The following is a 13973-nucleotide window of genomic DNA, read 5'->3' on the forward strand; positions in this document are numbered from 1 at the left end:
GTGGTTTACTTTTATACACAACTACAGAGTATTTCATATCAATATTCTCCTGACAACATCTTTTGAAGTGGACTTTTTTATTTCCACTGCAGAGGATGCTGGCTCTCTGAAGGTTACATACAGTTGTTAGAATAATTTTATCTAAGTCATCACAAAAACTTTATTTTGAAATGAATTCCCAGCAAGAAGACCGAAAGCTGTCTTTGAACGTACCAAGAAGAAGGCTTGTAAAACTCCACTTTGTAGGGTGGGAAGCAAAATGAGGGTATTTCTGTTTCTTTCATGTATTGTCGTGATCCAAGAACTAGAAAGCTGAGAGGAAGCAGGGCCTGACTCCCCTCCAGGCACCTCTTTTTTTAAACTCTTTTACGAACCTCTTTTTCAACTCTTTTATGACCTCTTTTTTGAACCGACCTTTTCTTTTGAACTGTTTTGTAATCAAAGGCGATGGCTGTTTACGACCTTATCCCTTTGGAAACAGCTGTTCCCATGTGGTCGGGGAAGGTCCAAATAAAAGAAGGTGTGCAATCTTTTGGCAAAGCTTAATGACACTGTACAAGGGTACAGATGTACACATTTCTTCTCACTGAGCCAAACTGAATTCTGACTGTTTGATTCTTGGCTTCTTGTCTGTTTTAATAGTTGTCATCGATGTTTAAACCAGACACAGTAGATCAGGGGTGCCCATTACGTCGATCGCGATCGACTGGTCGATCTCGGAGGGTGTGTCAGTCGATCTCAAGCCAGGCATTAAAAAATATACATAAAAATGAGCAATCCTCAATCATACCAAGACTTCACTTTCGTCAGTTGTTTGACATTCTCGGCACCCGAGGATCTTGTGAGATGACGTTGGCTGCTGCAAGCTCATATTTAAGAAAAAAATCACTAACAGGGCGGACGCAGAGAATCACATTTTATTTCTAGAGACCTACTGTCAAAACTCTAAAGACCGACTGCACAGTTTGATTGATTGATTGATACTTTTATTAGTAGATTGCACAGTGCAGTACATATTCCGTACAATTGACCACTAACTGGTAACACCCGAATAAGTTTTTCAACTTGTTTAAGTCGGAGTCCACGTTAATCAGTTCCTGTCTTCACCATAAAAGACCTGTTTCATCCTGCCTGTGCTAACAAAATAAGAGTCTCAGAAAGCTAGCGTGCACAAGCTAGCAAGCTACGGAGTTTGATGCCAATGTATTTCTCCCCCGCCCTCAGCGACCGCTTTCTCACTTGCTTGCCCACCCGCACACTCACTGACGTCACTCACCTGCTGCCAGACATTAAAGGGCCACACACATATGCTACTCTCATAACAAAGTGTTTAAAAACGAGTATGCAAATTGGACAAATGAGATGCCAAATCCAACCACTTTCATGTGGTATTGGACAGAAAGGAGGACTTTTTTTTTTCCTCCATTTGAAAATGCGGACGTTATCAGCACCACTGTCTAATTCCAATCAATGCAAGTAATCAGAATCAAATACACCAACTTATATTCTTGTCTTCATGAAAGAAAGGAATCCATGTGTGTTAAACATGCTTATATTATCATTAAACACCATTAACTTGTTAACAAAAATGTCTCTTTCATAAATAAATAAATATAAATTATAAATAGGAATGAGGTAGATCTCCTTGACTTGGTCAATTGAAAAGTAGCTCCCCTGCAGTAAAAGTGTGAGCGCCCCTGCAGTAGATTTATGGTACCTCTTTAATTAAAGCAACAATTCAAAAGCTGTCAATACCATAACAATAGTGTAATTCTACCCCAAATTTGTTACAGTGTATGATTTCCAAGTTCTTATTGACTGGATTATGGTTCGACATTTTTTTTATGTACGCAATGCAGGCCCGATAAACAAAGATCATGTGTGCGGTTGAACTCTGACCTGAAAGGAGTTGAACAGGAGGTCACAGAAGAGTCGGATCAGGCGCAGCATTGAACCTTTCGGGACGGACTCGTCAATGACAAAGGTGAAGAGAATGGCGTGAATCCCCAGCAGAGGGATGAGAGTGAGAGTCGACTTTGCTAATCTGGAGCGAAACACAAACATGAATATCAGATTTGACTAGGTCATTAGTAGTAGCGCAGTGGTACCTCGGTTTACGAGGGCCGCACCGGGGTTTGAGTTGTTCTGGCGAGACGTGGTTCACATTGGAATTCATGCACACCCTGCATCCGCGCATGTGTATGAATGCAAGGAATGCGGGAATATAAATGTCCTTTGAAGGATTCTTTGACTTGACTACAATCGTTAAACTAAATGACGCTGGGTTTGTTTGGATTTTGTATTTTAATTTAAAGTTAAAAGTTAAAGTACCGATGATTGTCACACTTTTAGTGTCCGCCGGCCGAGTCATACCAAAGACTATACAACGGGACCCATTACCTCCCTGCTTGACACTCAGCATCAAAGGTTGGAATTGGGGGTTAAATCACTAAAAATTATTCCTGGGCGTGGCCACCGCTGCTGCTCACTGCTCCCCTCACCGCCCAGGGGGTGATCAAGGGTGATGGGTCAAATGCGGAGATTAATTTGGCCACACCTAGAGTGTGTGTTTCACACTACAAACAATCAAATGTCGATATATTAAGTGGGTAACACTTTAGGGTCAAATGCGGAGAATAATTTGGCCACACCTAGAGTGTGTGTTTCACACTACAAACAATCAAATGTCGATATATTAAGTGGGTAACACTTTAGTATGGGGAACATAGTTTAAGTAACAAAGACTTCATTTAGAGTTATTTGGACATTAGGGGAACATATAAGGGTTGATTTTTAAATGCCCCAGAAAACAACCCGTTTTGTACACTGTTGATGTGGTTCAATGCAGTGTAGGGCGTAAATGTGTTTCTGGATAGTATTTCTCCAGCAATGGTCTTGTGATGATATCAATTTTGGTATTTTGAGAGGTAATCATTGAAGTCAGAGATCACTGAAGGCCTAGGTGGGAAACGCACGGTCCGTCACTGGTTGTATTGTTTCTATACCTTAATGAAGTCAAACACTGTTCAAAAATTGAGCATTTTAAGAAATTGTATAAATCTAATATTTTGGTTCGGTGTGGTGTGGTCTAGGCTTATTTTCAATGTGAGTATGAATGACTTATATGACTTACTGATGATGAGATATTGAGAATTGCTATCACATAGTTCTGGGCAAATTGAGTTATGTGGATCCAGATAAATGTGATTTAATGTGGATATTAGTTAAAGTAACTATGTAAAAAAGGGGGGATTCAAAAAGTTTATACTTCTTCCCATTAACCTTTTGAGATTTGTTTATTTTAATTGTATTTTATTTTATTTTCTTGATTAAATGTTCTTTTTTTGTGAAATAATAATATCGCCATTGAGCACAAGACTGTTCAATAGAGGTATGTATGTATATTATGTACTACATGTATGCTGTGGAGTTGACTATGACATACTCAATAAACAACTAACAGTGATTTTTAAACGCGGGCTCCATTAAGTCATATGCCAAAGGATCACTTAATTAAAAGGTGTGTTTTATTTTCCTTTATTCAAACACAGTGTTACTGTTCAAATTGTGTGTAATGTTAGAGTGACCGAAATAGTAAAAAATACTTGTTAAATTAAACTGCTGCCTTGTTTCTAATTAATACTAAGGTCTATTATGCTACCGTATTTCAATATTGGTCTCTATGGTGGTACATGGTCATCCAGATTTTTTTCTGACCATGGATAGACAGTTTGTGAACCACTTATCCAGGCGTTTGTTTGTTTTACTTAAACAAATGTTACATGTTGAAATTTGAAAAAAATATTCTTGAGGGGCCGGGGCTGGGGGAGGCATGGAATAATTGGATTTCAATTCATTTCAAGGCAGAAAATGTATATGAGATATGAGAGCTTCGTCACAGAACATGTTATATGTCAAGGCACCAGTGGTACCTATAATAAAAGTTTAGGTAAAAACTTGTGAATCCAGTATATATGCATATAAAATATTTGCATGCGGGATACAAACTGAATATAAGTGGTTTGAAACCGGTTTCTGACCTGAACTTGTAGTCCGTGTATCTCATCTGGTGAGCTCTCAGTTTAGACATCAGGATTTTGATGATTCGAATGAAAATAAAAAAATTGATCTGTAATGAGAGGGGACAGAAATATGACTATAATTGGGTTACAGGACTTCCAACACTTGAGTCCTTCCTGCTTGACTTGAGCCGGACACACACACACACACACACACACACACACACACACACACACACACACACACACACACACACACACACACACACACACACACACACACACATGCACACACTTCCTTGTATTTGTTACCTTCCTGAGACCTCTGAAAAAATGACTCCCTCTTTAGGACCTCCTTTACTAGATATATAAAGATTTGTATTTACAACATTAATACTTTATACATACTATGCAGATATAAAAAACTTATTGGGAAAAATGAGTTGGAATTTTACAAGAAAAAGATCACAATTTCACAGGTAAAACTTAGAATTTTGCCATTTTTATAATAAAAGTCGTACTTTTACTCAACGCAAGTCAATATTTTACAAGAAAAACTGAACATTTGTGCAATATTATGATAAAAGTTGGAATTTTACTCAATAACAGTCGCAATTCTACAAGACCACCTTAACGTTTTGGCAATTTTATGAAGAGTCGTAATCTTACTCGACTAAAGTCGCAATTCTATAAGAAAACGTAAAAAAAAAAAATTGGCAATATTATTATAATAATTGGAATTTGAATGGGCAAAAAGGTGACAAAAGTCATAAGTTTACTCCAAAAATGTCAGTATTTTACAAGAACAACAAAACAATTGGCAATATTGTGATCAAAGTCAGAATGTTATGACAAATGTCACCAATTTCTATCAAAAAGTAATAATTTTACGTAAAAAAGTAATAATTTTACATTAAAAAGCAAGAATTTTACAAGGAAATTTTGCAGTATTACAGAAACAGAAATATTATGAGAAATTGTTCCCAATTTTATAAGTAAAAAGTCAACACATTGTGAGGAAAAAGACTGATTTTAGTTAATTTATATATTTTTTGTTTGTCATTGGTTTTTAATCTTCATTTACTTCATATTATTACAGTATGTCTCTATACACATCCATCCATTTTCTACCGCTTGTCCCTATCTCAGCTGTAGCTGCACCCTGGACAAGTCACCACCTCATCACAGGGCCAACACACATAGACAAACAACATTCACACTCACATTCACACACTAGGGACCATTTAGTTTTGCCAATCAACCTATCTCCAGGTGCATGTCTTTGGCGGTGTGAGGAACCCGGAGGGAACCCACGCAGTCCCGGGGAGAACATGCAAACTCCACACAGAAAGATCGCGAGCTCGGGCTTGAACCCAGGACTACTCAGGACCTCTGTATTTATTTGTTTTAATAAATTTTGGCCAAATGGGGCACATTTCAATTTCTTACACACACTTGTTATTACATATGTTGACCAGAGGGGGAGCACTTTTAAAACCGAAACACAGTCAATTTGAAAAATCCCTCCTTTTTGGAACCACCCTAATTTGGATAGATTTCCCCACCAGGGTTGCAAGTGAGACATTCTCTATTACAGTGGTTCTCAACCTTTTTTCAGTGATGTACCCTCTGCGAAAATGTTTTTAATTCAAGCACCCCCTAATCAGAGCAAAGCATTTTTGGTTGAAAAAAAGAGATAAAGAAGTAAATTACAGCACTATGTCATCACTTTCTGATTTATTAAATTATATAACAGTGCAAAATGTTGCTCATTTGTAGTGGTCTTTCTTGAACTTTTTGGAAAAAAAGATGTAAAAATAGCTAAAAACTTGTTAAAAAATAGACAAGTGATTCAATTATAAATAAAGATGTCTACACATAGAAGTAATCATCAACTTAAAGTGCCCTCTTTGGGGATTGTAATAGAGATCCACCTGGATTCATCAACTTCATTCTAAACATTTCTTCAGAAAAAAAGAAATCTTTAACCTCAATATTTATGAAACATGTCCACAAAAAATCTAGCTGTCAACACTGAATATTGCATTGTTGCATTTCTTTTCACAGTTTATGAATTTACATTCATATTTTGTTGAAGTATTATTCAATAAATATATTTATAAAGGATTTTTGAATTATTGCTATATTTTAGAATACCGTGTTTTTTTGAATTGCCGCAGGGCATATAGTATGCGCCTGCCTTGAATTAATGCCGGATTAAACTCGATTCCCAAAATAATTGGCGCATGCTTAGTATTACTGCCTGGTCAAACTCGTATTGATTTCAATACCGGTAATTTGAAATCGCATAAAGGGAAAAACATTAAGAGCTATTCAGTAGGATTTAAGGTCCAAGCTTACATCACACTCAAATTTTTACTGCATACCTTTGGTAAGTGCCGGAGTGAGAAGAGGTTTTAAAAGAATTAGTGCATGCTTACTTTTACCGCATGCCTTTGGTAAGCGCAGGGGTGAGAAGAGGTTTTGAATTAATTAGCGCCCCGGCGGCAATTCAAGGAAATACGGTATTTAAAAAAAAAATCTCACGTACCCCTTGGCATACCTTCAAGTACCCCCATTTGAGAACCACTGCTCTATTAGATGCAATGGTTTGCAGTATTAGGGCCATGATTTGTGTCCTGACTTGTTCACCGGTCCTCATATGGAAGGTACTTTTCCTTGTTTATGTCTCAAGAAGGGTAGAAATACAACAACACACACACACACACACACACACACACACACACACACACACACACACACACACACATGCAAAAACAAATACAAGGAGATCCAGTACAGAACCCTACGTAATGGCAGAGCACATCCATTGATACAATCACTAGCTTTCCATTTGTCTAAAGTGTGCATTTATATCCATCCGTCAGGTGCATACAATATTGTTGTATCATATACAATCTTATTTCATACAACTATAACAATAATTGCCATGAAGGATGCATACATAGCAACACACACACACGCCAACACACATCACATGTGAGAATAGTGTAATATTCATGTGGTGCATCTATGTATCAGTGCTTTTATTGTTGTTGATGACCATTTGGGATAACATTTTCTCTTTGGAAACTGAAGTGTTTTATCCATCCATCCATCCGCCAGGCCTATTCTTTCTCTATCTACCCATTTAATATCGCTATCTACCCATCTAATCGCTAAAATATCGCTAAAATTCGCTCCATTCTGTCCACTAAAGACGCCGAGGTCATTATCCATGCGTTTATTACGTCTCGTTTCGATTACTGTAACGTACTATTTTCGGGTCTCCCCATGTCTAGCATTAAAAGATTACAGTTGGTACAAAATGCGGCTGCTAAACTTTTGACAAGAGCAAGAAAGTTTGATCATATTACGCCTGTACTGGCTCACCTGCACTGGCTTCCTGTGCACTTAAGATGTGACTTTAAGGTTTTACTACTTACGTATAAAATACTACACGGTCTAGCTCCAGCCTATCTTGCCGATTGTATTGTACCATATGTCCCGGCAAGAAATCTGCGTTCAAAAGACTCCGGCTTATTAGTGATTCCTAGAGCCCAAAAAAAGTCTGCGGGCTATAGAGCGTTTTCCGTTCGGGCTCCAGTACTCTGGAATGCCCTCCCGGTAACAGTTCGAGATGCTACCTCAGTAGAAGCATTTAAGTCTCACCTTAAAACTCATCTGTATACTCTAGCCTTTAAATAGACCTCCTTTTTAGACCAGTTGATCTGCCGCTTCTTTTCTTTCTCCTATGTCCCCCCCTCCCTTGCGGAGGGGGTCCGGTCCGATGACCACGAATGAAGTACTGGCTGTCCAGAGTCGAGACCCAGGATGGACCGCTCGTCGGGACCCAGGATGGACCGCTCGCCTGTATCGGTTGGGGACATCTCTACGCTGCTGATCCGCCTCCGCTTGAGATGGTCTCCTGTGGACGGGACTCTCGCTGCTGTCTTGGATCCGCTTGAACTGAACTCTCGCGGCTGTGTTGGAGCCACTATGGATTGAACTTTCACAGTATCATGTTGGACCCGCTCGACATCCATTGCTTTCGGTCCCCTAGAGGGGGGGGGGTTGCCCACATCTGAGGTCCTCTCCAAGGTTTCTCATAGTCAGCATTGTCACTGGCGTCCCACTGGATGTGAATTCTCCCTGCTCACTGGGTGTGAGTTTTCCTTGCCCTTTCGTGGGTTCTTCCGAGGATGTTGTAGTTGTAATGATTTGTGCAGTCCTTTGAGACATTTGTGATTTGGGGCTATATAAATAAACATTGATTGATTGATCTATTCTAGTCTATCTACTCCATCCACATCCAGCATCAAAAGTGCAAACATCCCTGACGTTTTGGCAACCATCATGTTTTGTCTTCTCAAGGTTACATTGCTGTAGAGATGATGCCACTGCTCCATCTTCCCTAGCTGTGTTTGAAGTCCAGAAAGATACTTGGTCATTGCATCACTTCAAAGGCCTACCGAAACCCACTACTACCGACCACACAGTCTGATAGTTTATACATCAATGATGAAATATTAACATTGCAACACATGCCATTACGGCCTTTTTAGTTTACTAAATTGCAATTTTAAATTTCCTGCGAATTTCTTGTTGAAAACGTCGCGGAATGATGACGTGTATGCACACACACACACAGCTAAAAGTCATCTGCTTTAACCGCATAATTACACAGTATTTTGGACATCTGTGTTGCTGAATCTTTTGCAATTTGTTCAATTAATAATGGAGAAGTCAAAGCAGAAAGATGGAGTTGGGAAGCTTTAGCCTTTACAAACACACGGTGATTCCTTTTTTAAAATTCCCGGAGGTGAAGCTTTCCTATGGATCGGAGCGGTCAAGCGAACATAGATCTCGACCAAATGTCAACCAGCAGTTTTCGGTGAGAAAATTGTGGTAAAAAGTCGTCACTTACCGGAGATCAGCTGAGCTTGTGCCGTCCACTTCCCTCAGACACTGGCCTCAAGACGCCCGTGGACACACCCCTACGACTATCAGGTACTATTAAACTCACTAAAACACTAGCAACACAATGGAAAGATAAGGGATTTCCCATAATTATTTTAGTAAATGTGTCTAAAAACATCTGAATCCGTCCGTATGCAATCGCCTTTTCTTTTTTTAACTTGATTTTTTTTTTCTTTTTCTAGCCCTTCGCTATCAATATCCTCAAACACAAATCTTTCATCCTCGCTCAAATTAATGGGGAAATTGTCGTTTTCTCGGTCCGAATAGCTCTTTTTGTTGGAGGCTCCCATTAAAAACAATGTGAAGATGTGAGGAGCCCCCACACACTGCGACTTCCGGTACAGGCAAGGCTTTTCTATTAGCGACCAAAAGTTGCAAACTTTATCGTGGATGTTCTCTACTAAATCCTTTCAGCAAAATTATGGCAATACCGCGAAATGATCAAGTATGAGACATAGAATGAACCTGCTATACCCGTTTAAATAAGAAAATCTCATTTCAGTAGGCCTTTAAGCTTTCTCAGCAAGGGAACATTTTAGGAGAGTTTGTGCTCATATGTTATAAAACTGCCACTTTCTGAAGAGAGCAATCGTCCTTTGCTTTATGATACCTGAATACATGTTGGAAACCATGTTTTTTTTTTCTCTTCTTTGACTTATAAATGTTGTTACAATATTGAATAGTCCTGTTAAGAAATGCCAGTGTGTCAAATCCTAAGGTTCATGCATTTAGTCAACTTTGGATGCCTCTGAACACTGCGTGTTGCAGTCTTTTTCTAACAGTGCACCATTTGTGACATCACAGATTGACGGATGTACTTGTATGGGCATTTCTAGTTCACTGCAAAAAAAAAAAAGAGCTGTCAAAATATAAGATGAAATGACTAGATTTTAGGTAAACATGTTAAAAACTAGTGAAATTACTATCTGTATGTAGAGTTAATTGTACTTGATAAGACATCCTGAATACAAATGTGTACTGTATTTTTCGTAGTATAAATTGTTTCGGATTACGTCGCACCTGCCGAAAATGCATAATAAAGAAGGAAAAAAAGCTATGTAAGTCGCACTGGAGTATAAGTCGCATTTTTTGAGGAAATGTATTTGATAAAACCCAACACCAAGAAAAGACATTTGAAAGGTAATCTAAAATAAATAAAGAATAGTGAACAACAGGCTGAATAAGTGTAAGTTATATGACGTATAAATAACCAACTGAGAAGGTGCCTGGTATGTTAACGTAACATATTATGGTAAGAGTCATTCAAATAACTATAACATATAGAACAGGGGTAGGGAACCTGTGGCTCTAGAGCCAGATGTGGCTCTTTTGATGACTGCATCTGACTCTCAGATAAATCTTAGCTGACATTGCTTAACACGATAAGTAATGAATAATTCCGCTGGTAATCACAGTGTCAAAAATAACGTTCAAAATACAAGACATTCTCATGCATTTTCATCCGTCCATCCGGTTTCTACCGCACCTGTTCAAGAAGTCATTATTGGTAATGGTAAGAAGTATTTTATTTATTTTTGGTTAGCCTCAGAATAACAATGTTATTAAAAGGATTAAGAGACTCATTATACTCTAAAAATGTTGGTCTTTCTTAAAAATGCACGCATATGGTTGTATTCAGTGTTAAAAAATAAATAAATGATATGGTTCTCACGGAAATACTTTTAAAAATATTTGGCTTCTATGGCTCTTTCAGCCAAAAAGGTTCCCGACCCCTGATATAGAACATGCTATACGTTTACCAAACAATCTGTCACTTCTAATCGCTAAATCCCATGAAGTCTAGTCTCTTACGTGAATGAGCTAAATAATATTATTTGATATTTTACAGTAATGTGTTAATAATTGCACACATAAGTCAGTCGCTCCTGACTTATGTGTCCTGAAAAAAACTGCGACTTATAGTCCGAAAAATACGGTATTTCTAGAAATTTGTAAAACTTTTAAAATATACATTTTTTATTTCCAGAACATGCATTATTTAACTAACAATTCTTAAATCAGGCATCTTCGAGATGTTGCAGAATCTTTAAACCCACTTTTCTATGTGGGGTAAAAACTAAATATCTTATTTGAACAGTGTTTTCTCAGTTGTAACATTTTTACACACAAATATGAAAAAAAAAAAAATTAATGCAAAAATTAAGTAAATAGAATGACTTCCGGACAGCTTTGAAGCGATTCTGGACCACTATCCACCGCCTCAGGGTGTGGAAAGGGTGCACTGTCAACACTGTGTATAGTGGAGACAGAGTCCTGCTGACGTCGACTGGGTATGTTGTGGATCCGTGGAAGGAATAGTTCGAAAGACCTCCTCAATCCCACATACTCGTCTTCCAATGAGGAAGCGGTGTCTCGGGACTCCGTGGTGGGCTCTCCTATTTCTGGGATGAAGGTTGCTGAGTTAGTTAAGACGCTCCTCGGTGGCAGGGCTCAGAGGGTGGATGACATCCGCCCAGAGCTCCCTAAGACTCTGGATGCGAAAGGGGCTGTCAGGGTTGACAAGACTCTGCAGCATTGCATGAACATTGAGGGCAATGCCTCTGGATTGGCAGACTGGGGTGGTGGTTCCTCTATTTAAAAAGGGAAAACGGAGGGTGTGTTCCAACTATCGTAGGATCACACTCCTTAGCCTTCCCGGTAAAGTCTATTCAGGTGTACTGGAGAGGAGAATACGTCGGATAGTCTAACCTCAGATTCAGGAGGAGCAGTGTGGTTTTTGTCCTGGTCGTGGAACTATGGACCAACTCTAAAACTCGGCAGGATCCTTGAGGGTGCATGGGAGTTTACCTAACCGGTCTAGAAGTGTTTTGTAGATTTGGGGAAGGCATTTGACAGTTTCACTCAAGAAGTGCTGAGCTCAAAGAGTATGGGGTATCGGACCTTCTGATCGTGGCGGTCCGCTCCCTGTATGATCAATGTCAGAGCTTGGTACACATTGACCTGTTTGCAGTGAGGGTTGGACCGTGCCAGGGCTCTACTTTGTCACTGATTCTGTTTATAACTATCGTGGGCAGAATTTATAGGCACAGTCAGGCCGTTGAGTGGATCCAGTTTGGTGGCTGCAGGATTAGGCTTCTGCATTTTGCGGATGATATGGACCTGCTGGCTCCATAGGATCAGGATCTTCAGCTCTCACTGGATCAGTTAGAGAGTGAAGCAACTGGGATGAAAATTTTCAAGTCCGGGTCCATGGTTCTCGCCCGGAAAAGGTTTAGTTCCATCTCCAGGTTGGGGAGGAGATCCCGGCCCAAGTGGAGGAGTTCAAGTACCTAGGGATCTTGTTCACAAGTGAGGGAAGAGTGGATCGTGAGATCGACAGGCGGATCGTTGCAGCGTCTGCAGTGATGCGGACCCTTTATCGGTTTGTCGTGGTGAAGAAAGAGGTAAGCCAAAAAGCAAAGTTCTCAATTACTGGTCGATCTACGTCCCTTTTCTCATCTATGGTCATGAGCTTTGGGTTATGACCGAAAGGACAAAATCACGGGTACAAGCAGCCAAAATGAGTTTTCGCCGTCGGGTGGCGGGGCACTCCCTTAGTGATAGGGTGAGAAACTCTGTAATTCGGGAGGAGCTCAGAGTAAAGCCGCTGGTCCTCCACATCCAGAGGAGCCAGATGAACTGGTTCGGGCATCTGGTCAGAATGGCACCCTGACACTTATCTGTGGTAGGAGACCACGGAGAAAACCCAGGACACGGTGCAGAGACTATGTCTCCCAGCTGGCCTGGGAATGCCTCGCGATCCCCCGGGAGAGGGGAGAGGGAAGTTTGGGTTTCTCTGCTTAGGCTGCCACCCCTGTGACCCGACTTTGGATAAGCGGAAGAAGATGGATGGATGGATGGATGGGCTATGTGTTGAGTCATTTTTCAGTTGATAATAAATCTATACTGCTATACATGCTGTAGCCTGACTTCTCTAATGTCCAAGTCAGTTTTTATAGTGTTGTACCTTGAGAATAAATATACATATACATACATATATGTGGGTTCCCTCCGGGTACTCCGGCTTCCTCCCACTTCCAAAGACATACACCTGGGGATAGGTTGATTGGCAACACTAAAATTGGCTCTAGTGTGTGAATGTGAGTGTGAATGTTGTCCGTCTATCTGTGTTGGCCCTGCGATGAGGTGGCGACTTGTCCAGGGTGTACCCCGACTTCCGCCGGATTGTAGCTGAGATAGGCGCCAGTGCCCCCCGCGACCCCAAAAGGGAATAAGCGGTAGAAAATGGATGAATGGATATATATATATATATGTAGGTGTGGGAAAAATCACAAGACTACTTCATCTCTACAGAGCTGTTTCATGAGGGGTTCCCTCAATCATCAGGAGATTGAGGGAACCCTTCATGAAACAGTTCTGTAGAGATGAAGTAGTCTTGTGATTTTTCCCACACCTACATATTGCGCTCTACCACGGTATCGAGCACTATTCTCTGGATAATCCAATCAAGACATATATATATATATATATATATATAGTTCTGTATTTCTGCTGTGATATACTGTATGCACCAACCAACCCACACACCCACACACCCACACACAAAACAGAAAAATAGGAAAGTCTTACGAGGTAAGCAACCAGTATTGGCGAACGAATGATCCACCAGTATCCCATGTTAATATTTCTCTCCCAGCACCTACACACACACACAAACACACACACACACAAAGACATACACATTTTTACCATGTCTTAATGTCAGTGGCTCACTTCAAGTTATGGACAAAAAAGATGATAAGTGCATTACAAAAGACTCACTCTTCATTTTCATAGAGGTACTTTACTGTGATCCATGGAGAAACGAAGATAAGGGGCGCACCTGAGAATAAAGGAGGAAGGTTTCGGACTCGAGTTCACAAAGTGTGGACAAATAGTATTAAAAAGGTAAAAATTGACATATTTGAGTAGATGTGAGCACAATGAATGCACAGTAAAAGACACTGTCATCAA

At 40.0% G+C, this 13973-nt stretch overlaps 1 protein-coding gene across 2 annotated transcripts in view; it reads right to left on the bottom strand.

The window, feature by feature from the left end:
- gcgrb (glucagon receptor b) overlaps positions 1-13973 on the bottom strand; it is a 155394-nt gene that overhangs the window by 11851 nt on the left and 129570 nt on the right. For both annotated transcript variants that reach the window (XM_061880574.1, XM_061880573.1), the window contains exons 9-12: positions 13782-13842; positions 13590-13659; positions 4041-4129; positions 1900-2044 (exon numbers count right to left, since the gene is read on the bottom strand). In XM_061880574.1, the coding sequence (XP_061736558.1) occupies positions 1900-2044; positions 4041-4129; positions 13590-13659; positions 13782-13842 (365 nt within the window). The remainder of the gene's footprint in view (positions 1-1899; positions 2045-4040; positions 4130-13589; positions 13660-13781; positions 13843-13973) is intronic.

This window comes from Nerophis ophidion, linkage group LG20 (assembly GCF_033978795.1).
Source record: "Nerophis ophidion isolate RoL-2023_Sa linkage group LG20, RoL_Noph_v1.0, whole genome shotgun sequence".
In the NCBI taxonomy this organism is placed as follows: domain Eukaryota; kingdom Metazoa; phylum Chordata; class Actinopteri; order Syngnathiformes; family Syngnathidae; genus Nerophis; species Nerophis ophidion.